Genomic DNA, 17,101 nt, shown 5'->3' with positions numbered 1-17,101 from the left:
TTGGTTTCTTTGGACTTATAAATAACATTTTTTTCAAATAGTTCTAAGTATAAACCTGCTATCTTGAGGTCCTGGTCTGTCTTTATTTATTTATTTATTTATTTTTAAAGCTTTTCCACCGAGGTTTAGTTCGTGGTTATTCCTTCATGCTTTGGTACAAGTGCTTGATGAAGAAGATGAGTTGCCTGAATTGGAGCTGCCCTCGTCTTGCCACTTATCCAGACTCCTCCTCCGTGCATTCATGAAAAAGTTGCTGACGGTGCTCAGCTCCAACCCGAGCTGCTGGGAAATGGTGATTTGTAATTCTTTGGACGGACGCTTATTTTCCTTGAATATTGCATGTAGAGTTCGACGCTGGACATCCGTGAAGACCAACCGAGGCTTTTTGGGTGTATTCCCTCTGTCTTTCCCGTGCTCTTGTTCTTTCCTCTTGCATGCTGCAAGAAAGGGGAGGATGGTTAGAGACGGCTGGCAAAGGAGTCCGCGGGAACGCAGCACAGGACAAACTAAGGAAAAAGGACCATTCATTTCAGCTTCCAAATTTGGAGAGGATGTGTGACACACCAATTTAAGTTTTTAACTTATTAAAGACTATAAAAATATAAGGAATAGAAATTAGAAAATACCTTTATAATTGTCTGTTAAAACTCAGCAAATGCTATTATTGAGAGTTTACACTTTGATCATGCCCATTAGTGCTGAGAATTTAACTATGTAATATGCCTACAAGGTAAGGTGGAAATTCACTGAGCTCTAGAGTCAACCTTGCCCACCTTTTTTACCTTCATTATTTGTTGTCAGTTCATTTCTGTAGCTTTTTATTGGCTGAGAATTAAGGAACTGGGAGAAACCAGGGTGCTACTACAGTCTTACAGGACAGATGATTATGTATTCTGAACAAAATAAACACGTTTTGACATGCAGAACAACGGTTTAGTAAATCTTCCTTAAAGAATTTCACCTTATTTCATCTATTGTCCCTTCTTTCCCTTTCAGAACATTATTTTGCTCTAAATTATTAAAGGGCACTTGCAATGTGAAATCTGCCTTGCAGATCACCTGCCAGGCAGGATCCAAGGGGGCTGGGAGAACAACTCCCGGATCCCCCCCCAGCCTTTGACTGTCTGCCAGCTCATCTTTGTTAGCATTTCGCTAGGATAAAAGGTTTCCTTGGGAGGACAGATTGCTCTGTCTCACTTTCAAAAGAGTCTGAAGTTGTCTATTTCCCCTTTTTTTCTCTCACATGTCCTTTAATGCTGATTTAGAGATGTATTTCTGAAGGTAATATGGATGTTCTGTCTCTGTGCCTGTCTAGTCCTGATTTCTGTGGAGATCAGTGCTGATTATATGAAGAATTTTGTGCAGTGTCTCCACCTATTCCACAGTTATTGGAATGAAAACAGCAAATTACTTTACAAAGGTCCTTCCTACATCTTTTATTGCTACCAAGAGCCAGCCTTGGCACGAGGGTTAGGTTTGCTTGAGGGAGGTATAAAAATAGTCATCCACCTTTTGTACTTAGGGAAATAGCAACTGCACAGATCAGACAGCAAGATTCAGGAGATGCAAAGGCACCTTCTGCTGGCCCAGGCAGGCAGGGAGCAGCACGCCGGCATCTCAGCCCCCTCTGAGGAGAAGCTTTTGAAGAGCTTCCTAACAATATATATTCCAGCTACACATTCTTTCATAAGCAATGACACATCGATCAAATGGACTGGGATGCCAAACTCATACCTTCTACAGTTATTTTTATCTGAAAACCTTTGAAGAGTGCTTTGAAGTTACATCCTGACCTCTAAAACACTGTGGAGCTTCTGGGCTGAAAAACAGGTTTCCTCATGCAAGCGAGCCCCCACTGGAGTCAAGCTGCTGAATTCACTGTGGGGATCAGTTCCTGTTGCAATAATCCTGCACCCCATTGAAAGCTAACATTGATAACTCAAAGGCTAAAAATACTTTTGCAAGAATAGTCTGTTATTTAATGACAAATATTAGGAATGAGGAGCAAAAAAGATATCAACAGAATCTCACTATATAGATGTTATACACATCTAACCATTTCACCATCAGAAGCTCCTGTGAAAGCAGCCGCAGAAGCTCGGCTCTGTAACAACCTTAGCCTCCAGCTCCGACTCTGTCCCTGCTAACGGGCTCATGCACAAAAGGAGACAAACCAAACTGAGATAACGTTTGCCATGCCCAACACTTCATTTCTGCTCGCGCTGCTTTTTTAAAGACCACACGAATTCCAGCTTTCACCTAGATCCTCTGTCCAGATCATCATTTGTCACAAAATCCTAACTACACAAATGGCGTGATCTGAGTCAGCACTGTACGATGCTTCAGCGGGAATCGTCACACCAGAAATGACAGTCACAGCAGTAGAGACAAAGCTAGTTCAATTAGCGGTGTCAGCCTCTGGGATTTCAATCACAAACTAGTACATGAGCTCTCTGAAATCATAGAGGATAACAAAAAACCAACTGTCCATTGTGAAACTAACTTGTTTAACACGTTGTCTTCCTGATCCTGTGCTCATCTCGTGAAATGTAATATTCCTGAATAAGTATTTCCTTAGAAAATGTCCCCAGAGTTACAACATGCCTTGTTCCTCAACTTCAGTTGTATCAGAGACCTCGTAATTACTGCTAGTAACATCACAGAGGTAAGAAAAAAGTGCTCATCAATGGGGAGAAAAAATAAATCCTATCCAGTCTATGATACAAATAAGCCAATTTTAGTATTTTGCAAATAAAACTCCATTTCAGTGAAGCCCATCAGAAAGCGAGCGTTGAGGTTCTCATGGTGCTCCGTGGCGAAGCTGGGAGCCATCCCTTCCTCCTGCAGACCACCGGGGACTATTTTTTAACAAACTATGATGCAGAATTGTTGGTTTCCTAAGGCTTGGTCCACACCTGGTGGGAACAGGTGGAAATATGCTCTAGTTCAGCCTGTGAAATAAGATAGTTCTTGCCCTCACATCCAAGTTGGAGTTCTTCTACTTTGAATTAAGGACTAATGATGTATTGGTTCATCGAGAGTGAGATATTGACTCAGTTGCAATTTGGGACCTTATCTGAGACATGAAGACCCACACGCAACAGGTTGAATCCTCGTTGAACATGGCAGAGCCCCGGCAGGTGAAACCAAGGCATCCGTAGCCCCTGGCAGCGCAGCCCAGCCCAGCTGAGCTTTGACCCTGGATCCTCCTGTACCCCCGGTGCCCGATGAGCAGCCCCCTGGCCCTGGCCCTGCCCTGCACTGCTTGCAGAGCCTTTTTCCACCTCGGAGAGACTGGGAACACCTTTAAAATCCGGATCATTTTCAGGCAATGCAAAAGTTGTTTCCTTTTCAGCTCTACTGGCGTTAGCCTTCACCAGAGGCAGACCGAGGGCAAAAACTTTCCAATATGCTTAATTGTTCAAAGAGCCCTTGCAGACAGTGCTGCCAGGCCTTGGGTTGTGAGCAGGAAGGGTGGATACCACCTTTCATCTTCTGCCTTGTCCAGACTCAGGAATATTAATAGCACTTAAAAATAAATAATGGTGATAATGAAAAACCGTAATAGGGTTTCCTTACGATCGTTTTCCCTGCACTGGAGCCAATCAATTTTAATAATAAATTGTAGCTTCCAGCTTGCCAGAGAACAAATGTACGCCACAGTATAAAATCTGCTCCAACGTGAGAGTCTATCCAGAGCAGGCACAGAGCCCGGCCAGCTCGTACTGCGAGGGCTGACAAATTGGAGCCATCCAGCCCCGTGACAGCAGCCTGCGCTCAGCCCAGGTCACGCTCAGACAAAGCAGCTACGCCTGCTGGGGCCAGGTCCTCCTCTAACGCCGGCGAGGCTCGCCACTGAAGTCAGAGGCTCCAGAGACACCGACCGAAACCCTCTTTTGGAAAAACACCGGAGTCTGTTTTCAAAACTGTTTATGACACACCTTCATCTGGATTTTATTCTACATAGCAGAAGATAATAAAAATAATTTCCACTGATGCCCTTCATGTGCACCTGCCCGCGAGCACTGTGAGCGGATGCGCTCCCACAGCACAGAAACCGAATTCAGGTGCTTTGTGGGGTGCTGTGCTCCCCAGAGGCGTGCACCTCTCCCACGGCACAGCTGCTCGCGCGCTGCCCTCGCGCGTGGCCCTCGCTCCCCCATGCAGCCAGATGTGCTCTTTGTCTCTGGGCTGCCCCCCCTGAGCGATGCTCCTTGCGATGCCTTTTGAAAAAGCCTTAAGAAAGTCTAGCTGAGAAAAAAGCAAAGCAGAGGATAAAGAAAGAGTCACTTTGACTCTGGCAACACATGTGCAGATATGACAATGTAATATCATCAGTGCCAGAAGGAGCCTTATAAATCCACTGCTGAACTCTGGCCTCTTCCAGTCACTTCCATCTTCCTCTGCCCTAAGCAACAGATATTTTTGACACTTGCAATTCTCCTGATACAGTCCATCAATCTATTTTTGTCTCCCTTTGTTCCTTCTAAGTTGCCTGAGGGATTTGGCCGAGTTAACTTGCCAAACCTTGTAAGGTCTGTACATCTCATTGAGGCCCGCTTGGCCGTGCGTGGTACAGAACCGGGGTCCCACCGCTGCAGCTCCACCGTCTATCACCGCTCTTCTGCAGCGCCCGGCTGGCCTGGCTCTGTGCAGCACGCTGGGATCAGTCCTGCTCTGCTGGAGGTGCGAGCAGGATCATGTCCCCTGTGAAAACGCACTAATTGCATCTTTAGGTGGAGATAGCGAAGAGGATATTTTGCCCACCTGTGATGTGAACTACACTGTTCTGTCAGTCTAAAAATCAAGATTACAGTAAGCTCACGTGTTAACCCTGACACTTGATCTAGTCTTTCATCCCTAGAGGGTGGATTTCTTTTTAAAAATCTATGAAAAAAACCCTGATTACCACAAATCAATTTTCAGGAGCACTTGGTGCGTACATGTGTGCCTAGCTGTATGTGGCAAACACTAATTTTCCCTTCTAAAAACCTGAAGCAAAGAATGAAACTGGTAATACTCTCAGGAAACCTGCTTTCTGCTCTCTTGTTTTGGGTACATAATAAAATAGCACCACAAGTTCTGCTGGCTTCTTTTCTGGAAAATTGGCACCAGAGCAGGGGGAACGACAATGGAAAATCCTACTTGAGCAAAACCTATGCCAGCCCCTGGGGCTAGTTGTGAAGGCAGAGGAGCATTCTCCCTGCAAGAGGCATTGCTCGCCTGCTGGCCCACCATGTTGTCATCACCGAGCGCACGCTCTTAGGTGCAGGATGGAAAAGTGGCAGATGCTGAGGAAGAAGAGGGTGGGTTTAGAGGGTTTCAGACCTGGCACCGAGACAGCCGTGCCCTTACATGCACATCGACAGGCTGGGGCAGTGGCCACGCGCTCCAAAGAGCCACGCCGCTCACCAGCTGCCAGCAGCAGTTCCCACTAGCTCTGGGACAGGCACAAGCAATGGCCACGACTGGGTTTTTGACCATACGAAGTAGCTGGAAAGGGAGGAGGGACACAGGACAGCAGAACGGGAGCATATCTGCCCGAGTGCACTGCAACAGCATGGCATTACAGCTCCTCTTGGATGGGAAGTGTGCAGTCCCACCAGGGCCTTGGCATGAGTCTTCCCACCCCGTGCAGGAGGAGGCCAAGGCACACAGTGGGTCTCTGCTTATGGGGAGCCCTTTTTTCCTCTGTTTGTACCCAAAGCAGGTCCAGACCAGCAACGGGGAGACACACACAGGATAACATCTCCAGTCATGCTGAATTCAGAGCCTGGTTGACACAGAGAGGAGACCTGTGCTGGCCACTGGCGATGGGATACAGGGCCTTTCACCCCGAGGTGACAGGTCACGTTTCCAGCTCTGGCCTGGGTCACTACAGACCACAAGCCATTATTACTTGACGGCCATCGAGTGCCTTGTACAAGATGAGGCGGTGGTCTTGGTTCAGCTCCCCGTGAGCAGGTTCACACCATGCTAATTTCCATCATATTTGACACATTATTTGATACCAATTAGCGCTGTGGCTGGAAGGTTGAACTGGACGCGACAGACAGGAGGAGTCTGTAGGAACCCGTTTTGTAGCTGAAATGTTCACTTTGGGGAACAGAGAGGACTGGGGATCTCTCACGACTGTGGGCTCATCTCTGTCTTGCCTGAGGAGGCACTTTGTTGTTGCTTCACATCAGAAGGTAAAATCAGCACTGAGCTCTGGGGTTTTCACCGCCACCCTCACTGAACTTGTTTAGTTTCCAGGACTGTCTCACCCTTACTATTGATGAGCATCATATTTGCTTCAGACAGGTAGGAGACAAAAACAACTGCTTTATGCTTCTCTCAAAGACTCCAGTGCGAGATTGCCAGAAAGCAATGGGGAGTTTACAAGCCAACAGGTTCGTTGCTGTGGGTTCAGAGCAGTTACCCTCCCCGTGAGTGGGAAATCCCCAAGAAATGGTGCAGCCCAGCTCAAAGAAGCGCTGACAACAGCAAGCCCTGCATTTCTGCATGTACCATAGGAAAGACAGGGAGACATTTTTTAGATTGACTAGAGAGTGTTCTCAAAACTTTTGTGATGATCATCTTTTCTCCCTTCTCTTGCAAAGCCTAGTCTTTTAGCTATCCCAACCTCATGTGTACAGCACATGTCTTAGAGACATAAAAAGCCCTTTTAGAATTCTCTCCTTGCATGTATTTTATAATCTCTATTGTGTCAGGTCTATAAAGGCTGGGACCTGCCTCAGCTACAGTCTGAACTGCACCCACTGAGACCCTGGGAATCTCTTTCTAAAGCACCTGCTTCCAGTTTTGAAACATGACAAAATATCCAATAACATTCTTATAGAGTGAAAACTCTTCACTGGTACAAGCTAGAGAATATCCTGTGGGACATTCTTCTGAAGGAGGCTCTACCTTTGGGTGGAAAAGGCAGCAGGATTTCCATAGGAGGCTGCAACTGCTTAAGGACTTTGGCCATCAGAGATAGTCCTAATCACGCTGGCTACAACACCTCAGTGGAAGCAAGTGGCCGAAAGTTTATGGTAAATTCATGGGGATGATAATGCATAATAAAGTGTGATAAGCTCCATCCTTATCATGTGAATAACTCCTCTGGAGCATGCAGAGAGACAGACGGATGACAGATCTTTCCTAATTATCAAAGACTTCATATTTGGGGGAACATGAGAACAAGATAAGGGGCCATAAGACACATGCTACCTGAGGGCAGACTTCACCACATGAACTAAAAGCAAGCAAATCTCTTTGGGCTGGATGAATAACCACAGCCGCTGTTGCCATTCACTCTGATACGTCACCATGTGGCGGTCCCCTGCACTGCCCCATCCCGCTCGTCACTGCCCTGGGGCCTTCGAAGGTGCCTGGGAGATGGGATCCCTCCGGAAAGGTGCTGCATGAGACAGAGCTTCTGCTCGTCAGGGCAGCTCGTGGCTGTGTGCTCCCGCTCTAGCAGGTAGCGGACAGCATTGATGCTGCAAAAGGTGTTCCCAAAAGCTTCAACCCACCGTAGCATAAGGCCCTGCACAGGTCAGTGATGAAAGCCTGCGTGCGTGACACAGTTCATTGGTTGCTCCCCAAAACTTTCCCCTTTCAACTGAAGAGAGTATGGGCTATTCTGAAATGTCTGAATCCACACTAAATTATTTCTTATTACTCCTGGCATCATTCAGCATTTTGCACTTGTCTTTCTAGTGATGTGTACTTATGCTTATTTAGAGTGCAGGTGTATCCATCTACTCTGAGGTCATTTGGTCTGTATCTTATTTCTCTGCCATCAGGCCCAGGCAATACTCCTCTTTTGTTGTTGCATAACATGAAAAGAGGTAAAAATATGTTCCTACACGGGAAGCTCGCAGAATGACATCAGCCTGCCAAGGTACAGATCCCAGCCGAGACTGAACAGCGCACATCTCACTCCCGTGCACTGTATTAAAATGAGTGACCTTAACTTGCTGCCCCTGGAATAATAAAGTGAATCCGACTAAGGAGCGCTGACTCAACAGTCTGGGATTCTGGGGTTTACACAAACTTACAGTGTTGATGGATCTGTAACCACTTGAGCGAGCTGACATCACCATTGCAGAATCTGTCGCTAAGTGGATCAATCGGGGGAAAGCACCCGATTTTCCTGCGATATCATTTAACGTAAACGTTAAATTTCTTTAGCCGGGTCTTTAGTTAACCATATTACTGTGACAAGTATTTCTTTGTCTAGCATAAGTAATTAGAATTTAATCACTTTAACTGCATCTTAATTACCCCAAATGAATTGAAAGGACATTTAATAGCAAAGATTAAATTGCCTTAATGAACGATTTTTGCGACTACATCAATATTTTAACCGCGTTAGCCCTTCCCGGCGCCCCCCCGCCGCCGCGGCGCAGGCAGCCCCCGGCCCCTGGGGGGCGCCCGCTCCTCGCCGCTGCCCCGCGGGGGGGCGCGCACCGCTCCGCGCCCGCGCTGCTCCGCGCCCGCGCCGCCCGGCACTGATCCGTACCGCACCGCTCCGCATCGCCCAGCCGGGGACCACCGCCCGCTCCGCGCCGCGCCGCGCCGCACCGCCAGGGAACGCCGCCCGCTCCACTCCGCACCCCGCACTCCGCACCCCGCACCGCCCAGCCGGGCAGCCCGGCCGCTCCGCACCTGCCCGCTCCGCTCCGCGCCGCCCCTCGCTCCGCTCCGCGCCGCTCCTCAGCCCGCTCCGCGCCGCGCCGCTTCGCACCGCCAGCGAGCGGCGGCTCCGCCCCGCCCCGCCCCGGGCAGCGGCGGCCGCCCCGCCCCGCCCCGCCCCGGGGAGCCCCGGGGAGCCCCGGCCGCCCCGCCCCGCCCCGCCCCGCCCCTCCCCGCCGCGCTCGCTCCCGCGGGGGTTTGCAGGGCGCACACCGCTGCGGAACCGCACCCGAGCCGCCGGCCCTGGGCAGCGGCAGCTTCGCAGCCGCCCGCCGCCGCCGGGGCCTGAGTCCCGCCGCGGGGGCGTCCCGGGCGCTCGGGTGCCGGGCTCGGCGTCAGGCCGCGTTACTCCGCCCCCTTCTGCTGCCCGGGCCCCGGGCTCTGCTGCAGCCGCCCAAAATGGAGTTTCTGAGCGGTGGAAGTGACGCAATCCATCGCAAAACCTTCACTGGGACATGAAGGAGCGTCAGATTTGCTTAAAAACTCGGCCAGCTTCTCGGGCTCCTTACCTAAGGACCCGCCTGCCCGTTCCCGCTTCCCCTGCTCCGATTTTTAAGCCCTCAGTCAGTTCCGACAACATATTCAAATAGCGAGATACGTCTCGAACGAGAAATGCAGCAGCGATGACATAAAGAAGCTCCTACGTTCTGGGGGGCACTACGGCAGCAGCGTGGCAGCCTGCCTCCGCGGGGGAGGGCTGCGGAGCTGCGGGCAAGCTGCCTGCGCTCATTGCACCGCCCGTGCGGAGCTTCTCACCGGCGGCTCTAGGGTGCAGGGGGGGCGGCCGCAGCACTGCCGTACCTTACATACATCCGTAACCTTAGCGGGGGTTCACGGCAGCAGCTTCTGCACCGGAGGCGCTAAGGAGGAGCCCCCGCGCCGTCGGATTTGGCACTCGCAGCTCGTTGACCAGCAGCATTCCGCATTCTGTCGGCCAGAAAGCGCTCGCACACCCCGACGCCCGCGTTGCGCGGCCGCAGCGGCTCACGATGCTGCTTGCCCACCCGCGAAGCAGCAATCCCTCGCGTTTCAGTTGCGTTTGGGCTGTACATAAAATGTCACCACTGAGACTTCCTACCGCCCTAAAATGGGAAAAAAATCAAAACTACCGTTGAGCTAATAAATTGTCCCTATAAATTACTCTTTCAGCATCATAAAACTGACTTCCTCTTAAGCGAAATGGCTCAAGTAAGCTGCATTTCCGAAGAAAGTCGGTAAGCATCGGTGGCTTCTCTGTCAGTAACCCGGAATGATTCATCCAGATAGATTGATATTTGAAATGCGAATGAACATTTATCGATTAGATCATGGAAGTACCCGACACGATGCCATGCTGGGTCCTCACTCTGTCCTCAGGAAAAACTCCCCTCGATGCCTGTAGCCTTCAGGTTAAGCCACCAGCACTTCAGCAAAAGCTCCTGCGCTTAAGAGCCACCTTAGGTCTCCCTCAAAACGAACTTGTCCCTTGTGTGGAGGTTATGGGGATCCTTCTGCTGCACAGAGGCCAGGTAAAGGCTGCCTGAGGCAAAGGATGAGCTTTGGTTTAGTGCCGGTACATGCGAACACGGGCACCGATGCGTTCCTGGCCTGCGCATTTCCAGGTCATTTTGTCTCAGTCTCGCCATCGCGCTCCTTGCCGGCTGTGTGACGGGCAGGTCGCACACGCCAGCACCCAGCTGCAGCCCCGGCAGCGCCCGGGTCCCCACCTGCGGCGGGCACAGCCCTGGCACCACGCACCCCTGCTCTGCTCCTGGGCATCCCGACCCCTCCGCCCGGCGGGGCCCGCGGCGGGGCCGCGCACCGTTGCAGTGCCGGGGGGAGCACAGTTACGGCGCGGGTGGGAAGGCGCCGTCCCCAGACCCGCTCCCCTCGGCCGGGAGCCGAGGCGGCACCGCCGCCCCCGCGGGCGGCCCGAGCGCTCGGCGGCGGGGCCGGGGCAGAGCCCGGCCCGCCCGCAGCAGCGCGGCCCTACCTGCGGCCGCCCTTGCGCCGCTCCCCACCGGAGCCGGCAGCCGCGGGGCGGCTCGGGAAACCCCTGCGGCCGCCCTGCGGGCGGCCCCGTCCCCGAACCGGGAGGGCCGGCCTCCCCCGGCCTCCCCCGGCCTCCCCCCCGCCCCGCCGCGGGTCTCGCCCGGGAGCGGAGCGGGGCCGGGCCGGGCCGGCGGTCGCTGTCCGCGGTGCTGAAGCCGGGCGGGGCCGCGCCGGCCCCGGGGATCGGGGCGCCGGCGGACGCAGGCACCCGGGCGGCGGCGCAGGGCTCCCCGCCGGGCCGCAGCCACCGCCTCCCGGCCCGGGGGAGCCGCCGCCGCTGCCCGGTGCAGGCGGGGTGCCCGGGCCGGCTCCCGCCCGCCGGCGGTCAGTAGATGGCGCAGAGCCCCCGGGAACCGAGGTGCGAGGGCTGCGGGCGGCTCGGTGGCCCTGGCCGGACGGGGCGGCCCAGGCCGGCATCGCGCCCGCAGCCCGGCCGTGCGGCCCCCCGGGGGAGGCCCCGGCGGCGCCCGCCGTGGAGAGCGGCCCCGTTTTGAGGCTATTTCACCCCAGCGGCAGCGAGGGCGGGAGCGGGGCACGGCCCCCGGCGCCTCCCCCCCACGCGGCGGGTAATTAAAACAAACATACCAACGAACAAACAACCGCGGGCCGGGCCGTGCTACCGGGGGCGGGGGCGCCGCGGGGCGGGCCCGGCCCGGCCTGGTGCGGAGGAACGCGGCTCGCCGCCGCCCGGCCCCGCTCCTCCGCCTCCCGCTGGGCAAACATTAACGAAGGGCAAACGCGGCTGTGTGCGAGCGGCTGTAAATCAATCCCGCCGCAAGGACACGGCCGGCAAACAAGCGCGGCTCCCAGCGCCCGCCCGGCTGCGCACCGGGCGCTGCGGCGGGGCACGATCGCGCCGGGGGCGGGCTGGGGGCCGCTCTCCCGCCCTCCGGTCCCACCGGGCCGGGGCACCCTGCCTCGGCCCCAGCACCGCGCCGGCAGCCGCGGAGCGACCGCTGTCCGCGCCCGCGGTGCGCGGAGCCAGGCCCGCGCCTGTCCCCGCCGCCTCCGGGCGGCCCGCAGGGCGCGGAGGGGCCGAGCCCTTCTCCCGGGCCCGCGCTGCGCTGGGGGTGCCGGCGGCGAACCCCCCGGTCGATGCCCTCCGCCTCCCTGATGCAAATGCGTTTATGCGAAGTCCCCGCCGGGTAAATATTAAACAGCCCCAGTGAGGCCCCCGGGGCCCGGGCGCTGCTGGGGCCGGGGCGGCACCGACCTTCCCCGGCCACGCCGGGGCGGCCGGCGGGGCGAGAGGTACAAACGGCGTCCATTAGATTTCATATTTAATGTGGAAAACGCTCTGATTACTGTATCGATTTCTTTACAGTTAATTTGGCGAGAATCTCTCGCCGGCTTCCCAAGGCTTCAGCTCAGCCGGGATTCACTTCGGGAGGGAGAAAGAAAGAGGGGAGGGGAGAAAAAGAGATGCAACCCTGAAAAATGACAGTCCGGTCGCAGGCGAATATCGAGCAGTGCTGGAGGCGCGGGCCACCCCCTGCGCCCGAGCCCTGCGGGCGAGCGCGGTTCCCCCGCGGCTCCGCTCCCCTCTCCCGGCCTCCGCCGCCCCGGGCCGGGCGCGGGGGACGCGGCCGGGAAGCCGCCGCGGAGGGGCCCCGTCGGAACGAGCTCGCCCAGAGGGTGCACCTCGGCAAAGCGGACCCCTCCTGCAGTAGATCCAAAGGGGCCTGAGGGGTCCCTTGCAGCCCCCTCGCTCGTGCTCGAAACGTTTGTCGGCTGCCTTTCTCCCTGGGGCGCTCCCTGCCCGCCCGGCCGGCAGCCTGTGCGGGGCCGGCAGCCTGTGCGGGGCCGGCAGCCTGAGCGGGGCCGGCAGCCTGTGCGGGGCCGGCAGCCTGAGCGGGGCCGGCAGCCTGAGCGGGGCCGGCAGCCTGTGCGGGGCCGGCAGCCTGCGTGGGGCCGGCAGCCTGAGCGGGGCCGGCAGCCGGCCTTCGGGCTGATGCGTTTCCAACAACAAATGGCTCGAAGCAGATTATTTTTTTCCTGAGCAAGACGAGTCGGTTTTTGCCTTCTTTATCCCCTCCTTCCCCCCCCCCCCCCTACAAAAACAACCTGAAATTAATTCACCCTTAAATCCCAGCAGGCTGCAAAAGGGCTGTACATTCTCTTTGAATTGTATTTATTTTTTCGGTATCCCTTCACTGCCCTTCCAAATGTCTGTGAAGGTGGGGGGAGAATAACTAACGGAGAAACGGCCAAATAGATAAATATTCAGTGACAGAGGGGGAGCGAGAGGGGCACAGACAAAGGAAAAGAGAACAGAGGAGAAGGAAGATGGGATGAATAAGATGGAGGCTGGAAGAGGTCAGCTTTGCAATTAGCAGTTCTGCTTACATTTCAAGAGACAGCCCAGGAAGTGTCAAGACCTCAATCCTGCTTCCATGTAACTACCAATTTTTCCTCTATTTGTCGGAGCTTCTGTAATCTGGGAGGTAGGAATCCCCCAGGGATGGCTGGAAGGGGCAAATACGCAAGATAAAGTGCTGGGCAAGACCGTGAGGCCTAAAATAAGCAGGCTCCATCCCCCTGACCGCCTCCCGGCCGCTGCCTGCAGGAAATCAGAAAGGGCAGAAAGGAAGGCAGCGAGGGCTCCGCTCTGGGTATTTATCTACCTGATAATGCTCTAAACGCCCGGGAGTGAGTTATAATTCGGACGCGAAATTTAATTTGCGTCGGCTGGAGTAATTTATGGTATTTTGAATTGATGTTCATACATCAATACCAATCGGGGCAGATTTTTACCACTTAGTAAGATCATCACACATTTAAGACCTGCACAAAACAAAATCGATAGCTGATGCATCCACAGCGGATCGTCCGCAGCGCGGAGCGGCAGCGCGGAGGGGCAGCGCGGAGGGGCGCGCTGCCTGCGCGGGGCGGGGCGGGGGTCCAGGGGCCGCCCCCATTGGCTGGGACGCGGCGCTATGCAAATGACCACGTGCTGCGGGGCTGCCGGCGCCCGGGAGGGGCCGCGGCGGGCGAAGCCCCCCGCAGCGCCGGGAGAGCCCCGGGGCCCCGCCGGAGCCCTGCGCTGCCCGCACCGGCTGCGGGGGACGCGGGGATGCTCGGGCAGCCCTCCCCGACCCCCCCGCTTCGCCCCGGGGAGGCCGTTTCTGCAAGGTGCCAGCTTTCGGGTTTCATCGGAAAGGGAAGGCGGAATAATGAGGCTTTGTCTCTCTAACGGGATTACCGGGATCCGTTTATGCGAGGGCAGCGCTGGGGTGGCTGGAGCAAGGGGCGGTTTGGGGGCAGAAGCGAACAATGGGTCTCTCCGGCCCCGGCAGCTGGGCAGAGCGCGGCCGTGCCCCGGCAGAAAGCGGCCGCGCCGCGGGGAGCTGCTGCCTCCCGCCCGCCCGGGCCCGCAGCCGGGGCTGGCAGAGCCTCCCGGCCGGCAGCGCCAGGCAGGGGATGCCAGCAGACTCCGAAGCGAAGGGTTGTTTCCAGTAGCGATCTATGCCAACGAGCGGAGATTCAGGTCGACCGAATTGTCGTAAAAATACGCTCCAAATCGAAGAAAGTTCGCCTTAGCAATCGTTACGGGGATATTGGGAACACAGACTCCATCCTCCTCTCCTGGGTAGCACCAGCAAGACGAGGGTTTTCTCCTGGTGGGGCGGTTGTTGAGGAAGGGAAGGCGGAAAGGGCATTTTCTGAGAGCTCAGACCTTTGAAACTGACTCCGCAGGAGTGGAAGCCAAAGAGAGCAACGTCCTCCCGCCGGCGCGCACCGCAGGGCCCGCTGCAGCCGGGGGGGATCCTGCTGCCGGCCCTTCCCACCGCTGCTTCAGGCTTCAGAAACGAGGACGTCGGCTGACACCGGGCGAGGAGCACGGCGGTGGCCCAGCCGGGTCCCCGCACCGTCGGGAAGCCGTTCCCAGTTCCCACCGTCGTTGTAGTCGAAAGCGCAGGAGCATTTGTGCATTTGAAAGGAGAAAGATTTGGCCCTTCCCTTATTTTTGTCTGTGAAACGGATCAGTGACCCCGGCTCCAACTCGGATTGACTGTCTCGCGTTCTCCAGGGACAAATTAATGGAGACCTATCACTTAATTAACAAACCCTCACTCACGGCATATTAAACCGGGGCTCTGCACTGGGAGGGCAGGCTGGCGGGTTCGGGGAGGCGGCGGGGGAGAGCAGGGACGGAGCGGGACGGCGATCTCGGAGCAGACAATACGGGAGCCGCGCTCCGCAGCGCACCCAGCAGCAAAGGCTGAGGGGGTTTGAGGCTCGGGAGCAGCGCGGAGACACGACAGGGACCGCGTGTCTCATGCAGAGACATCCAGGCGAAACTCAAACTCCACGGCCTAATGATAATTACAACCAGTTAAAAAAAAAAAAAATTCTAACGATTTTAGCCGACAGCATTCCTCTGCCGGCGCTCACACGCCGGGCTCCTACCGTTTGGGGGGAAAACCCCTGTCCCAGCACTCCTAACCCAACCCGGGCGGGACGCGGGGCTAACGCCCGCCCCGAGCCCCGCCGGGCGCTGCGACCGGAGCGCGGAGCCGCCGCCGCCACCGGCACAAAGCAGACGCACCGATTCCTCTCGGCCGTGCATTACAGGGGATCCCCCCGCACCCCGTCCGTGGGCCGTACCGGGCGGTGCCGCTCCCGGCTGTGCACCGCCCGGCCGGGACCGGCACCGGCCGGTACGGCCCGGTGGTTCAGACAAACCGCCAACCGAAACCTTTCCGCCTCGCCCTGCCCGGGCTAACGGGGAGAGCCGGCGCTCCGCAGTGCGCAGCCCGAGCCCCGGCCCGGCTTTGTCTGGCAGACGGGAGCCGCGGCGCGGAGGAGCCGGACGGTGCCGGTGCGCGGAGCGGGGAGAGGAGAGAAACGGGGCGGCGGAGGGCGGGGGGACACCGGGGCTGCTCTTCAGGGGCAGGCAGGGAGCGGGGCGGCCTGCCCAGGCCCCGGGCCCCAGCCCCGCCGCCGCCGTGCCCCGACCGCCCCGCAGCGGGCTCACCTGCCAGCCGCAGAGCAGACATCCGCTGGAACTCCGGCTCCTGGAGCCACTTCCACATCCTGCGGAAGGTCTCCCGGCCGGATTTGAGCTTGCTCCAGGGCTTGGGGTTCCTCAGCAGGTCCGAGAGGGTCCCTTGAGAGCGGCACAGCACCCTCTGGGCAAAGATAGCCTGGGGGATGCTGTACCGCTTGAGCTCGGTGGTGATCCTCTGAGCTACTTCTTTGGTATTGATTTCTTCCATTTGCCCTGAATTACTTCCACTGTTGACCTGCGAACCAGTTACAGAAGGGTTTTGCTCCCTGGCAGAGCCCAGGATCTGCCCGTGGCTCTGGGCGTTCAAGTGGGCATGGGGGTGGTGTGGGATCCCGTTGATAGGCACCATGCCAGCGGAGGTGGGGGTGAGGTGTTGGTCGCCATGCCTGGCTAACATGGCAGGGTGGTGGGCTTCAAATCCGTTTGGGGTGAGCATTTTCTCGGCGGGCATGGTGGCGCTGGGGTGAGCGTAGTGGGGCAGCCCTTGCTGGGAGTTGTGGATGCTCCCCAGGCCCGATCCAGACAACGGAGAGAGGCTTTGTCCCATGCCGGTAACATCCTTATGGTAGGGGGTGTAGAGATTGTTCATGGACGCCAGACCCCTCTCGTCCCGCATGAGCGTGAAGCTGCCGCTCACGTTGCCTGGTATCCGCTGGTGGGGGTGGTGGTGGTGGTGATGGTGGTGGTGGTGGTGGGGGAACTTGTCCGAGACCGTCGAGATGGGAGGTAGAGGCTGCAGAGGGGTTAAGGTGGTGTAGGTGCTGCTCATGCTCATGCCAGGGGGTGTCTCGCAGGCCATGGTCATAGTGGGGTGCAGGGGGCCGGTCAGCGCGTGGTCGGGCGGCCGGTGGTGGTGGTGGTAGTCGCCGCCGTCGAGGATGGAGGCCATGCCCATGGAGCGCGGGTGGGCCGGCAGGTGGCTGCCGCGGTGGGCCACCGCGCTCCGGTGGTGGGGGCTGCCGCTCATCAGGTCGGCGGCGGCGGGCACCGGCTCATGGCTCACCCCGTGCAGATCGCCGATGTTCTCCATCGCCAGCTGCGCGTTCATCGTCGGCCGTGCGGGCGGCCGGACCGCACATCTATCTGGTGGGCGGCGGGGCGTCCCGGAGCTCTTCGCGGCGGCCGCGGGCCGGTTCCTCCCGCGGGCCGGCGGCGGCGGGCGGGCGCTGTGGGCTGGCGGCGGTGCTGCTGCTGCCGGGCTGGTGGCTTTTCCCCTTTTTTTTTTTTCCCCTTTTTTTGGTGATTTATTTATTGGTTTTTTTTTCCCGTTGCCGGACGACGCCGTGGGGTCGGTCCTAGGGCCCCCGCTCCCTCAGGCCAGGCTCCGCAGCCGCGGCGGGTGTCTGGCCGCGTCCCTCGCCATCTCTAGCCATG

General features: G+C 57.1%; 1 protein-coding gene across 1 annotated transcript; it reads right to left on the bottom strand.

Annotated features, from left to right (window-relative positions):
* Positions 1 to 144: 144 nt before the first annotated feature.
* On the bottom strand, positions 145 to 16,775 carry ONECUT1 (one cut homeobox 1). The gene is made up of 2 exons (XM_009470278.2): positions 15,695 to 16,775; positions 145 to 437 (listed from the first exon to the last, which is right to left on the bottom strand). Exons 1-2 carry the CDS (start codon positions 16,773 to 16,775, stop codon positions 145 to 147), a joined length of 1,374 nt encoding a protein of 457 aa, XP_009468553.2.
* Positions 16,776 to 17,101: the final 326 nt, after the last annotated feature.

The sequence above is a fragment of the Nipponia nippon genome, unplaced genomic scaffold (genome assembly GCF_047370975.1).
Source record: "Nipponia nippon isolate SJK-2023a ecotype South Korea unplaced genomic scaffold, ASM4737097v1 scaffold_9, whole genome shotgun sequence".
Lineage (NCBI taxonomy): Eukaryota > Metazoa > Chordata > Aves > Pelecaniformes > Threskiornithidae > Nipponia > Nipponia nippon.
Note: the sequence above shows the minus strand (reverse complement) of the source record. Positions and strands in the feature narration are given on the sequence as shown.